General features: G+C 38.5%; 1 protein-coding gene across 2 annotated transcripts in view; it reads left to right on the top strand.

Annotated features, from left to right (window-relative positions):
- ARID5B (AT-rich interaction domain 5B) overlaps window positions 1–12,397 on the top strand; it is a 203,830-nt gene that overhangs the window by 25,866 nt on the left and 165,567 nt on the right. For both annotated transcript variants that reach the window (XM_056107921.1, XM_056107920.1), the window contains exon 3: window positions 11,036–11,261. In XM_056107921.1, the coding sequence (XP_055963896.1) occupies window positions 11,036–11,261 (226 nt within the window). The remainder of the gene's footprint in view (window positions 1–11,035; window positions 11,262–12,397) is intronic.

The following is a 12,397-nucleotide window of genomic DNA, read 5'->3' as shown; positions in this document are numbered from 1 at the left end:
TGAACTGCTTGGTGCATTGTCCTACTTTTTCCCATTTTACTGCTGACCAGCGAAAGCTTCTTATTAGCCGACATTACCTCTCCCCCCCCCCCTTTTGTCTGACTTTCTTGGACCTCTGACTGGCAACTGCATGCCTATACAATGAAGTGTTTTACTCTCTCTGTAGGTGTCTTTTTGCAAAATACATTCAAGTGTGACAGGAAAGAGTGATTGAGCAAATGGCTTGGAGCCTTGAATTGCAGATATCTGAGGGAGCAAGGGAGTGGCCAGCTCATAGCCCCCAGACCCAACAGTGTCACTTCCTTCCTCAAGTTGAAGTTCACTGGCATACATATCACAGTTACACATGCCTGACATATATGGTTAGAGCACAGGTGAGGAGGTAGTGCTGGTCTTTCTAAAAATTGGTGCACGTTTTTCTATATTTTCAGTTTTTGTCTTGATGGAAATTTCCCACTGTTGTTGAACCATTATGCAGAGTACTATTTTGCCTTCACAATTTATTTGGCTGATATTACCTATTGACGTGTTCCATGTTTTAAATGTTTATCATGTTTTAATTGCTATAAGGCCATTTTAAAAATCAGGGCGAGTCACAGAAAATTGAAATGAATATTCAATCAAGTTTTTGTATTTTCCATTTCTGATTTTAAACCTTGCCTCCCTACTACTGTGATACAGCATTTATGAATTTACTGTCTTGAAATCTATTTTAATACTGAACATAAGCAGTGGTCTCTTATTGGGCATGCTGTGGCCTTTTTAGTGGGGGCTTCATTCATGTACTCTCTCCGGAAGAATGATGTCTTAGTATAGATAGTTTTTCTTTACTAATCTTAGTAAATATAGTTTTTATTTTTAAAAGAAAAAAGCAGAGACTGAATTAAAGTCACTTGGATAGGTTGGGAGTTCAAAATCTTGCTTGTTCAGGCCTGTTATTGGGGCAGGTTTGGGTGATGGTTGGGAAAATAGGAAATAATGGTGGTGGGAAGATGTAATGGCATTGGGATTGGTGTTGGAATATTGAATGTAATAAATCACGGTCCTCCTGTTCATTGATTTGCTCGAGCGGGCCCAGTAACGTCTCCATCATGAGACTTGTTGTTACTGTGTTTGGCATATCGAATACATCACGGGTAGCTTGCCAGGCTCTGCCGTGTGGGCGAGATACTCTCAGTAGCTTGCCGGGCTCTCCCCGAGAGGGGCAGAGGAATCGAACCCGGCTTGGCCGGGCTGGCTGCTCGCAAGGCAAACGCCCTACCACTGTGCTATAGCTCCAGCCCAGACTTTGCGATAGCACAGCAGGTAGAGCATTTGCCTTGCATACAGCCAACCTGGATTTGATTCCTCCTTCCCTCTCCTCCCACTCAGAGAGCCAGGACTTTTATAAAATTAAATTAAGGGCTGGAGTGATAGCACAGCGGTAGGGCGTTTGCCTTACAATCGGCCAACATGGGCGACCCGAGTTCGATTCCTCCACCCCTCTCGGAGAGCCCGGCAAGCTACCAAGAGTGTTCGATATGCCAAACACAGTAACAACAAAGTCTCCAATGGAGACGTTACTGGGCCCGCTCGAGCAAATCGACGATCAACGGGAGGGCCTTTATCTTTATCTTTTATCTAAATTAAATTAAAACAAAAAAACAAAAACAAAATCATGCTTGTGTCACAGCCTTGAGGTAAGTTGTTCAGGCATATTGCAGCATTCCATTCCATGAGGTCATTTAGAAATCAAGTCTCTTTTTTTCTCATCTTGAGTGACTTGCTCTCATTTATATGGTCTTCATCATGCCCATTCCTATTAAGTTCTGACCTGAAATTTTTCATATCACTGACATCCCATTGATTAGAAGTGTGACTGTACTTAACTGTAAGCTAGATAGAGAAATGGTACCTTGATTTCTGTGTACAGAAAATGTGCACATTATTATTGTTGTTATCATTTTGATTTTGGTCTAGATGTGCTCAGAGCACACCCAGATGTACACCTGTATGTGCTCCAAGTTTACTCCTGGTAGTGTGCTCAGGGTTCTCACCTAGTCGGCCTCTGGGGATCATGTGTGGCGCTGAGAATTGCACTTGGGTCAGCAGCCTGCAAGGCAAGTACCTTACCTGCTGTAGTAAATTCTCTCCAGTTCCTATAGTTTATTATTAAATAAGAGAGGAAGAATAAAAGTTGGGGGGAGTTCACCACATTGAGAGATGTTAAAGTACCCTGTGTCAACTTTTCAAAATATTTTCTTAAACATAAATGGGTCCAAATGGGCTGCTGCTCTCCTTGAGGGGCCTTCAAGACATTTACACTCCAAAGGGACTGGAATCTGTATGAGTTTTGGGAAATGAACCGTAAAAGGTAGTCATTGGTTTAGAGAAAGAATCTTACAATCCTCTTGGACAGTGATTTCTTCAAGGAGAGCTATGCAGTAAATGAATACCTAGATGCAAGTGGAAGCTAAGAATATGTTTTCTACAATTCCTGAGAAGAAGATGGAAGAAGGAGGAAGAGAAATTGAACAAAGCAAAGAACTTTGTATTGATAGATGCTGATTAGGTATTCTCTCTGGTCTCCTGAGTAAGTGCCATCTTTTGAGCAGAGCAACTGACTGCCTTTGTTCCAACTGTCTTTTCAAGAATGTTTATATAGTGGGCAGCTTTAAAAGTCAGAGGTGGTGTCATGCACCAGAAAAATTAAAGGGCAGACATACATAATGAATAGTATTAAATATTTGCATTTTCCACTCTGTATACAGTTGGCACCTAGCCCTATATTTATCTCCTTTCTGGGATTTGAATATTAATGAGTCAGTTAGTATCAGCTAATTAATTACAGTTCATGTTCTGATAAATTGACAATAGTTCTTATTGTGAACAATAAGCCTTTTTTTTTTTTTTTTTTTTTGCATTTTGGGTCACACCCGGCAAAGCACAGGAGTTACTCCTGGTTCATGCACTCAGGAATTACTCCTGGCGGTGCTTGGGGGACCATATGGGATGCTGGGAATTGAACCTAGGTCGGCTGCATGCAAGGCAAACGCCCTACCTGCTGTACTATTGCTCCAGCCCCCAGCTTTTACCCTTTATCTCTGACCAGGATTCTGAAGCATTGAAGAAAGGAAGCAGTTAACATACAAGTTTGAGAGTTAAAAGTGGTATTGTTCTCAAAATTTTTAAGTTCAGACCTTTAAAAAATTTTGTTTTCTCTTTTACATAGTTAACACCCAGCAATGTTGTCAGAGGACAGGGGTAGTGAGGGCCTGGTGGTTCAGTGCTCTGGGCTCATGGCGCTTGGGCAGCACCAGGGCTATTTTGGGGGGATTTTCGTTGGGAATTAGACTCAGGGCCTTGAGTATACCGGAGATGTGCTCTAGCATTTGAGCTATTGTGCTGGCCCCTCAACACCTTTCACGCAAATGATTGCGAACCTCAAGTTCTCTTGGTTTGATGGGTCATAGATACTGATATTTCCTGTATTAAAAATTAAAACATAACTTTAAGATGGGCTGGAGCGATAGCATAGCAGGTAGGGCATTTGCCTAGCACTCAGCCGGCCCAGCCAAGCCTGGCCAAGCCAGGTTCGATTCCTCCGCCTGTCTCAGAGAGCCTGGCAAGCTACCGAGAGTATCTTGCCCGCATGGCAAAGCCTGGCAAGCTACCCGTGACTATTCGATATGCCAAACACAGTAACAACAAGTCTCACGATGGAGACTTTACTGGGCCCGCTCAAGCAAATCGATGAACAACGGGAGGACAGTGACGGTGAACTTTAAGACTTGCTAATTTATTTAAGAATAAAAATATGTCATCAGTATTCAAAAATTAACATCAAACTGGCCACATCTTATATAGAATTAGGTAAAAATGGATCATATTTATAGACATAAAACTATAGAATCTTTGGGCAAAAAAGTTAGGAGAAATTCTTCATGGTGAGGCATTAACCAAAGAGGTCAGAGATAAAGCATCAAAACAACAATTAATAAAATTAAAACACACACACACACAGATAAATTGGTCTTAGTTGGAATTTAAAAATTTTGCTTTGTGGATGACTGAGGTACAAGAATACACAATTTACAGAAAGGTAGTCATCTTTTTTTTTTACCTTTTAAACTTTACTTTGAATACACAATCTACAGAAAGGCCTTTTTTTGACATTTTAAAACTTATTTTGAAATAATTATTCCACAGGTTTGTGGAAACTTATGGTAAGATGTTCATGGATATTTTATATATTTTTGACTTATTTTCTTCCAGTGATAATATCCTCTATAACTAAAATACAGTATCCAATCAAACTGGCACAGTTTTCAAACCACATATTAGAAACAAAAAATAAATTGATCAAAAGGTACAAGCAAGAGTTCTCAAAATTCAACAGTGAGAAAACAAACTCATTTTTAGAATGGACAAAAGAAACACATTTCACCAAAAAGGATATGTGGATGGCAAATCAACACCTTCAGAGGTGTTTCATATCATTAGTCGTTAGGGAGATGAAAACTAAAAGTATAATAAGCCATTACATACATATTTGAATAATAAATTAGTTAACCATGAGTAACAATTAGAACTCTCACATGTTGGGAAATACAAAATGGTGCACTTTGGAAAGCAGGCAGACGATTTCTATGAAATTAAATATATACTTGCATGACTCAGCAATCCTTCCTCTAAATATTTACACTAAAGGGTCAAAATTAAAGTCACAGAAATCCCTGTATGTGGATGTTTATAGCCTCTTTGTAATCACTAGAGTTGGAAGCAATCCAGTGTCCCCACAAACTTTGCTACATGGCCATATCATGGGATACTTTCAGTGGTAAAAAAAAAAAGCATGCTATAGACATGTGCAGAAATGTGGACTCAAAGACAGTGTGTTGAGTGAAAAAAAAATCTGTCACAAAGATTTTCTATTCTATGATTGAATTTATAAGACAATTTAGAAAACAAAAGAGTAGATCAGCGGTTGCCATGTGTTAAAACTCATAGCACTATATACCAAAAAAATAAATAAATAAAATAAAAGAAAATTAGACTGTAACTTAAGTTTTAAATAAAATAAAGAGCAGTATAAACTGATCATGCAAAAGTAAGTCATTTTAAATGGAAATTAGTGATATTTTAAATCCCCCCAAATTAGCAAAGTCTTTTTTACATTTTTATAAATCATTTCATTGTTAAGCATAATAGCAACAGCTGGATTCTCATAACTACTATTGCATTAACTCTGTTGCCGAACCATATGTCATCTGGTCTCTGAAAAAAAAAAAACCCACAATACACTTGAAAAAGAATAAAGCTAATAAAAATCAAATAATGTCTTAGTGTTATTACAATCATTGTTTTGACTCTTATGAACCACCTGAAACAGTTGTGTGGATTTACCCATTTATGGACCACACTTTGAGAACCACAGATTTAATATAATTGTACCGAATTTTAGTCATTTTTGTAACATCTTGAGAACTTTTTCCCTCTTACCCACTATGTTTACTTAATGGTTTTGTTCAAATTGGTATTTTTCACCAAAAATTTATTTTGTCTTTTTTTTTTGTAGGAGTACTGCTATTTATCCAGCCACTGATTAGCTGATTGAATTGTGCATAAACTCCACCTTACTTTTTTTTATTTTTTATAATTTTATTTATTGAATCACCATGAGAGCAGTTACAAAGCTTTTGGGTCTAAGTCTCGGTCATACAATGAAACACCCGTACCTTCACCAGTGCCCATTCTCCACCACCAAAAATCCTACTATACCCCCATCCCACACCCTCCCCTGACCTGTGGGGCAGATGATTTCCACATTACTCTCTCTCTACTTTGATCACATTCACTATTTCGACACCAGACCCACCATTATTATTTGAGATTTTACCCCAACACTCAGATATGCTGAAAGGGCAACAATAGACAATTTGTGTTCTATTGCTGGTTATGAATATCATATGATGTCGTGTGGCTGCAGTAGGGCCATGTGATTTTGAAATTCCAAAATTTTAACACTTAAATCTGGAGGGATTTCTGTTAAAAGTCACTGGGTTTCGAGATTTGCTCCTGAGTCTCTGGGATCATGGCTTTTAAGCTGCTTGATCAGGAGCCAGAGAGGCTGTTCGTGGATGATGACTTGTGGTCTCGTTGGGGTGGAGAGGACAGGCCCAGCTCCACTCCATCCCATGAAGCCCAACAAGTTTTGTCACTGCGGGCCCAAGCTTGACTGTCCAGTGGCCTCTGGAGGATGGCGGCCACCGAGCCGCCAGGGGGAAACAGGCAGAGGGACAGCACCCTTTCCCCCCTGGGGTGGCCCTGCGACAGTAACCTACCGCAGGGTCCGGACACATTTCTGCCAAAAGCCGCTGGGTTTCGAGATTTGTTTCTGAGTCTCTGGGATCAAGGCTGTTAAGCAGCTTGATCAGGAGCCAGAGAGGCCATTCATGGGCGATGACTTGGGATCTCGTTGAGGAGGGGAGGACAGGCCCAGCTTCCCCCCCCCCCCCCCCCCCCCCATTCCGTGAGGCCCAACAAGTTTCGTCACTGCGGGCCCAAGCCTGATTGTCCAATGGCTTCTGGAGGATGATGGCCACCGAGCTGCCAAGAGGGAGCAGGTGGAGTGACAAAACCCTTTCCTTCCTGGGGTGGCCCGGCGACAGTAACGTACTGTGGGGTCTGGATGCATTTCTGCCAAAAAGCCACTGGGTTTCGAGATTTGTTTCTGAGTCTCTGGGATCATGGCTGTCAAGCAGCTTGATGAGGAGCCAAAGAGGCCATTCGTGGGTGATGACTTGGGGTCTCGTTGGGGTGGAGAGGACAAGCCCGGCTCCACCCCCATCCCGTGAGGCCCTGTATGTTCATCACTGGGGGCCCAAACCTGACTATCCAGTGGCCTCTGAAGGATGGCAGCCACTGGGCCGCCAGGGGGACAGGCCAAGGCACGAAACCTATTTCCACCTAGGTTGGTCCAGCACCGGTAACCTACTGCAGGGACCGGACACATTTCTACCTAAAGCCGCTGGTTTCCAAGATTCATTTCTGAGTCTCTGGGATCATGGCCATTAAGCAGTTCAATCAGGAACCAGAGAGGCCTTGCCTCCAATTATATAGCTGAGCCAGAGATGGTTTGTGGGTGTGTTTCCCACATACCTAACTTTTGTCTGTTTACTTTCTTGGTAAACTTTGCCCCAAGTTTTTGGGGTCTGGCCAAAGGCACAGCAGCAATTTTGGGGTATCTGGAAGTCTGAAGGCGCCATCAGGCTGCTGGTGCACTCGCCTCACAGGTACAGATTGACCTGCTGGCGGCACCATACCCCCCAAAAATTTATTTTGAAAGGAAACTTTCCTATAAATGGAAAACCATTACACTTTCCCATAAATGGAAAGCAACCGCAAAGATAAATAAGCAATGAGCAGCCTGTATTTTTCAAAAAAATGTAAGTTTATCTGCGTATCGTCTTTACTCATCTCTTCATGGGATGCATTAGAAAATAGCAATTCAGAGAAGCAAGGCAGTGATAACAATAGCCAATTGACATGTCGCTTGATTTTTAACTTTAATCTAATCTTCACAATTACGATGAGAGGTAAGTCCTATTAGTAATATTTCCCCATCCCCATTTTTAAAAAAAATGATGTGTAGGCAATTTTTAAAAGTTGCCTTGTGTTGGCCAGTGAGTAAATTGCAGGCTTGGGATTTGAACTCAGGCAGTTTGGCTCCAGTGTCCAGTATAGCATTCTGAATTGTACCTAAAGATACACTAGGAAAAGTCTCCAAATCTCACTGTCCTCAGCACTAAATTGAAGGAGCCAGATTAAATCAGGCCACACAAATTCCAATGTGATGTACTTGTCCAAGAGGTCCAGCACATAAGGGAAAAGTATATTGCATACAAAGCAGTAGGGAGGGCGGGGTCAACTATAAACTTTTATTTAAGAGAAGCAACTGCTGTTCGCTTTCACTATTTTTGGACGGGGTCGAATCTAAAGGTTTATGTATGCATTGCATTTGATAAAAATTCTTTTATTTTATAGTATGGACAAGAAATAACGCATATACTTTATATGAAATTTCCAGTTTTCACAACACTTTGTAGTGTTCACCCTTACACAGATGCTGACTCATTTATGACTTCTTGGCTGCATGATCTCTTCTGTCTTAAAGGGTTTCATGATTGAATAAGATGTTTTTATTCATTGATAGAAACAAAATTCAAAGCATAGAATTAGGCAGTTTAAAACAACGATGAAAGGGAAATGTACTTAGAAAGTGTCTCCACACAGCCTACATAAATATTGATTAGAGACTGGGTTAATTGAAAAGCCAAGATACATTAATAGAATAACAAAGTGAACTTTTTTTGTATTCCTTTTGTGTTGTATTAGAGTAAATCAGCAATATTTATCCAGGACTAATTCTCTGTTTGCAGAGGGCTAATGTAATCACGAGATGAGCTTATTGAAATTCTTTTCTTAGACATAGAGACTTGCCTGAGAATGGTGAGTACTGGGAGCTTTAGTCAGCACTTGCTCAGAATAGTAAGTACGAACATGTGATTTATATCATTGTGTACAGAGTAATGTTTCCTGAGACTTTTTTTAATATACATGTTGGCTATTTTGCTTTGGGGGTTGGTTTGTTGTTTCCCAGTCCTTTACTTATCAGATTTCCTTCTAAATCCTGGCGTTTGACAATGTTGCCAGGCCAGTTCTCTGTGAATCCACAGTAAAACATACTGGCAGTTTCACAATCAATCCAAACTTGGGTTTATGGCTTCTGCATGTTTATCTGAATTCCTACATTTGTTTTTATGTATGTGTATATTTAGAAGGCTTGTCTGAGAGAGAAAGAGGAGGGAAGACAAAATCTATAGACTGACTGAATCTTGAAAGATGGGTTTATTCATCGATGACATCATAAGGATTGTATTTTCTCTTGGCTAATAAACTGTTTGTTTGGTGGGCATTGTAAACCAGCCAGAGCTAGTCATACCATTTCTTGGAAAAGATCTGAAGCAACTGGTAATTGAAATGATAATCATTTGATCATAGTTAGAGCTATTTGAAAAATAACACTCATCTCCAGACTTGTCTCTTTTAGGGAACCATATTTGGTTATTTGTTGCCAAATTCCTTCTTTGCTAATTTTGAGACTTAATGACCTTGATACTTAATTAATTTTCAATATATTCTAAACTTAATTTCTGGTGTGCCCCTTCTGGAAACTGTTCCCATCTGCTTTGAAACAATATCCAGCCTGAATTTTTATTCTGACATTTAATAATCACCATGTAATAGCTATAAAATGCGTGACAACTCCAGATCTTTTATTTCAATAGGATGGTGTAGTGAAACTGAGTGAAATCATTGAAATGGTACTTTGTAATATGCCTCATTGTTTATGAAGTATTGAAATTTTTTTTCTTGAGCAGAGAATAAAAACATAGTTTCACTTTGTCTCCCTCTTAGTTGAAGTTCATATTTAATCATGATAAGAGAAAGGCTCCATTAAGAAAGTTTTACTTTTCATTTTTGAGAGATTATTTGTTATTTTGCCATTGCCTAACAAACTTTCTTCTCAGAAGCAGCTTGGAACTGTATGAGGAAAAGTGAAATTTTAGATCCTACTTTAAAACATTTTAAAAAACTAAATCCAAGGCTTCTCATTGTGTAAAGCTTATCTTAATAAACCCCTTTTTGTTTGCTTTGGAGTTGTGTGTGTGTGTGTGTGTGTGTGTGGTGTGTATATGTGTGTGGGGGGGAGTGTGTGTGAGAAGAAAGACAGAGTGGAGTGGTATTTACCAGTAAAATTAGCAAAAATCATTTGTGAATTACTTTTAATAGCTTAGACATCTTCCTGTTGTTTGTCAAAAATGTTTTTAAGATTTTGTAAGGTTAGTTTTTCACAGCCATGCTTTCTTCAGAAATGTGAAGTAAAAGTAATGAAAGAAGTCAGTTCAAGTTGAAATGTCAAATGCTTCAAATAATTTAACTTAAAATCCTGTGAGTTGATCTTCTTAAGCCTTTCCAAAGAATCTTTGGTTGAGAGAGGCCCTCTTTTTCTTCATGTACAGATACCTATTAAATATCTTGTTGGATTAATTCTGAGTCAGAAAAGTTGGCTGTTTCCTGGAAACAATTAGAAATACTTAAAATTCAAATTTATGATACACAGGAGAAACTTAAGTTTCAACTACTTTTCTTAGATTCAAAGACTTTCTCCTCACTCTCTTTCTTGCCTCTTACAGCATATGTATTAAAAGAAAAAATCAGTTCATTTCTCAATTTACAAAGTTTTAAAGAAACATGAGAATGTGTAAGTTTCTTTCAGTGGGAAGCACATAACATTTATGAAGTATTTCTTTGGGGATTACATCACAGTTTTATTTAATTTTTAGGACAAAAGTTAAATTCAATATTTGTGTAGAAGCCAAAGGAAAATGTACCATAAACATAGGAATTTTGGGGTGAGTCAGAGTTCCAAGAATCCCAGATTTACTTAGACCATTTATATAGAGACAGGCTAACCATTAGTCATCTAGCTCTCAATTTTTACTTTTGCAATTAATTGTACCAAAAATTTAGCTTTCACCCAAGAGGTCAGATAGGTAAAGGGAATTTTGGTAACAATAATTAAAAATAATTATTGGGATCATTGCCAATAATATAGACATTTTCTAAGCTAAAATGAAGTATGTTACCATAAAGGGCTCCTCAACTAAACAACTGAGTCGTTGAAAAAAACTATTGAATTGAAGTGAGCTATTGAGGATTATTTGTCACCAAAAAACACATTGCTTGAATAAAATTAAATCACTCATACGGTATTTCAGATGACCTTTGTTGAAAATCTGTACACGTTGCTTGCATACAATTAAATAACTCATACAATATTTCAGATAAACTTTGTTGAAAATCTATACACATTGCTTGCATAAAATTATAATTGCTCATATGGTATTTCAGATGAACTTTGTTGAAAATTTATTATTTACCTTAAACCAGAGAATAATGCTTTTTGTTGTTCCTCAACTACCCTTTCTAGGATGAAGTCATTGCTGTTTCTGAGAAGGTTATTGTGAAGCTTGAAGACCTGGTCAAGTGGGTGCATTCTGATTTCTCCAAGTGGAGATGTGGTCTCCCTACCGGGGCACTGAAAACTGAGGTCTTGGGAAAGAATGGACAGAAGGAAGCTCTGCTGAAGTACAGGCAGTCAACTCTAAATAGTGGACTCAACTTCAAAGATGTCCTCAAGGAAAAGGCTGACCTTGGTAAATATAACTTGTACTTTAAATATAACATGTGGGCATATTTGTTAACTTACTTTTTTATTGTTGGTTTTTCTGAAAACTGTAATTACATATATATTTATTATATAAGTATATAAATAATGTACAGTGTACACACATATACATGCATATAAATACTTTTTTTACCTTCCCAAGGTCCTGGGGATATCGTTTGACAGTGACCGTGTGGGTTAGTCATGGGCATTGTCCATTAGAACCCAGGATATCTGTGTGTAGAGCCCAGTAATGGAAACTGGGTGATAAAACATGCGGCCCTAAGAAATTTCCATCTGATATGAAAGCATGACTGAATTAGGGCACTTAAAATGGAATAAATGAATAGCTTAAGTATTTGTTCTAAGCAGATACTATGGCTCTATTAATAACATGTCAGAATTGGATGGCATGCTGATGGAAGAGGAAGAGAGATGAGTGACTTAAATGTAGCAAGAAAGCTATGCCAAAATGAAGAAACTACTAGTCGATTACTTAGGGCACAGATTTTCCTGCGATTTTAAAATTCAGTGATCACCATGAATTCTGTATTCTTTCCCCCTTCCCTTTACCCCCTTTCATGATAAGTTTAAAGGAGAACTTCGGTTTTAGAGTTACTCAAGTTTGAAATTTTAGTAGCTATTATTGCTTATTAGTTCTGTGACCCTGGGTACATAATCAGACCTCTAAACCTCAGTTTCCTCATCGAAGAATATGGGAACTTTACAGGGTTGCAGTGATATATAAGATCGTAAAGTACTAGCATAATGACTGGTATATAAGAATAGCTCACAATTAATTCTGTTGATGTTTCATAATGCTTTCCTCTCCAGGAAAATTTTGTGTCCCTGGGTCCTTTCCCCCCCGATTTATTTCTTACTGTGGCATTTCACTGACTTGTTCTAGCATTGCTCAATACTGAAGTTGTTGACCTCTGATTTAGACTAGTTATTTCCTCTTTAGGCAAAGAGGAACTTTAGTTTAACATATTAAGGCATCTTTTTCTTTCATTTTAGCACAATGCTGATTTTCATAGTATTAATGTGAGAACTTCCTGTTTTTTTCAAAACTTGTAATTTAACTATTACAACAAATCTTGACCATTTATCTCAATTGACAAACAA

This window comes from Sorex fumeus, unplaced genomic scaffold, assembly GCF_029834395.1.
Source record: "Sorex fumeus unplaced genomic scaffold, SorFum_2.1 ptg000183l, whole genome shotgun sequence".
Lineage (NCBI taxonomy): Eukaryota > Metazoa > Chordata > Mammalia > Eulipotyphla > Soricidae > Sorex > Sorex fumeus.
Note: the sequence above shows the minus strand (reverse complement) of the source record. Positions and strands in the feature narration are given on the sequence as shown.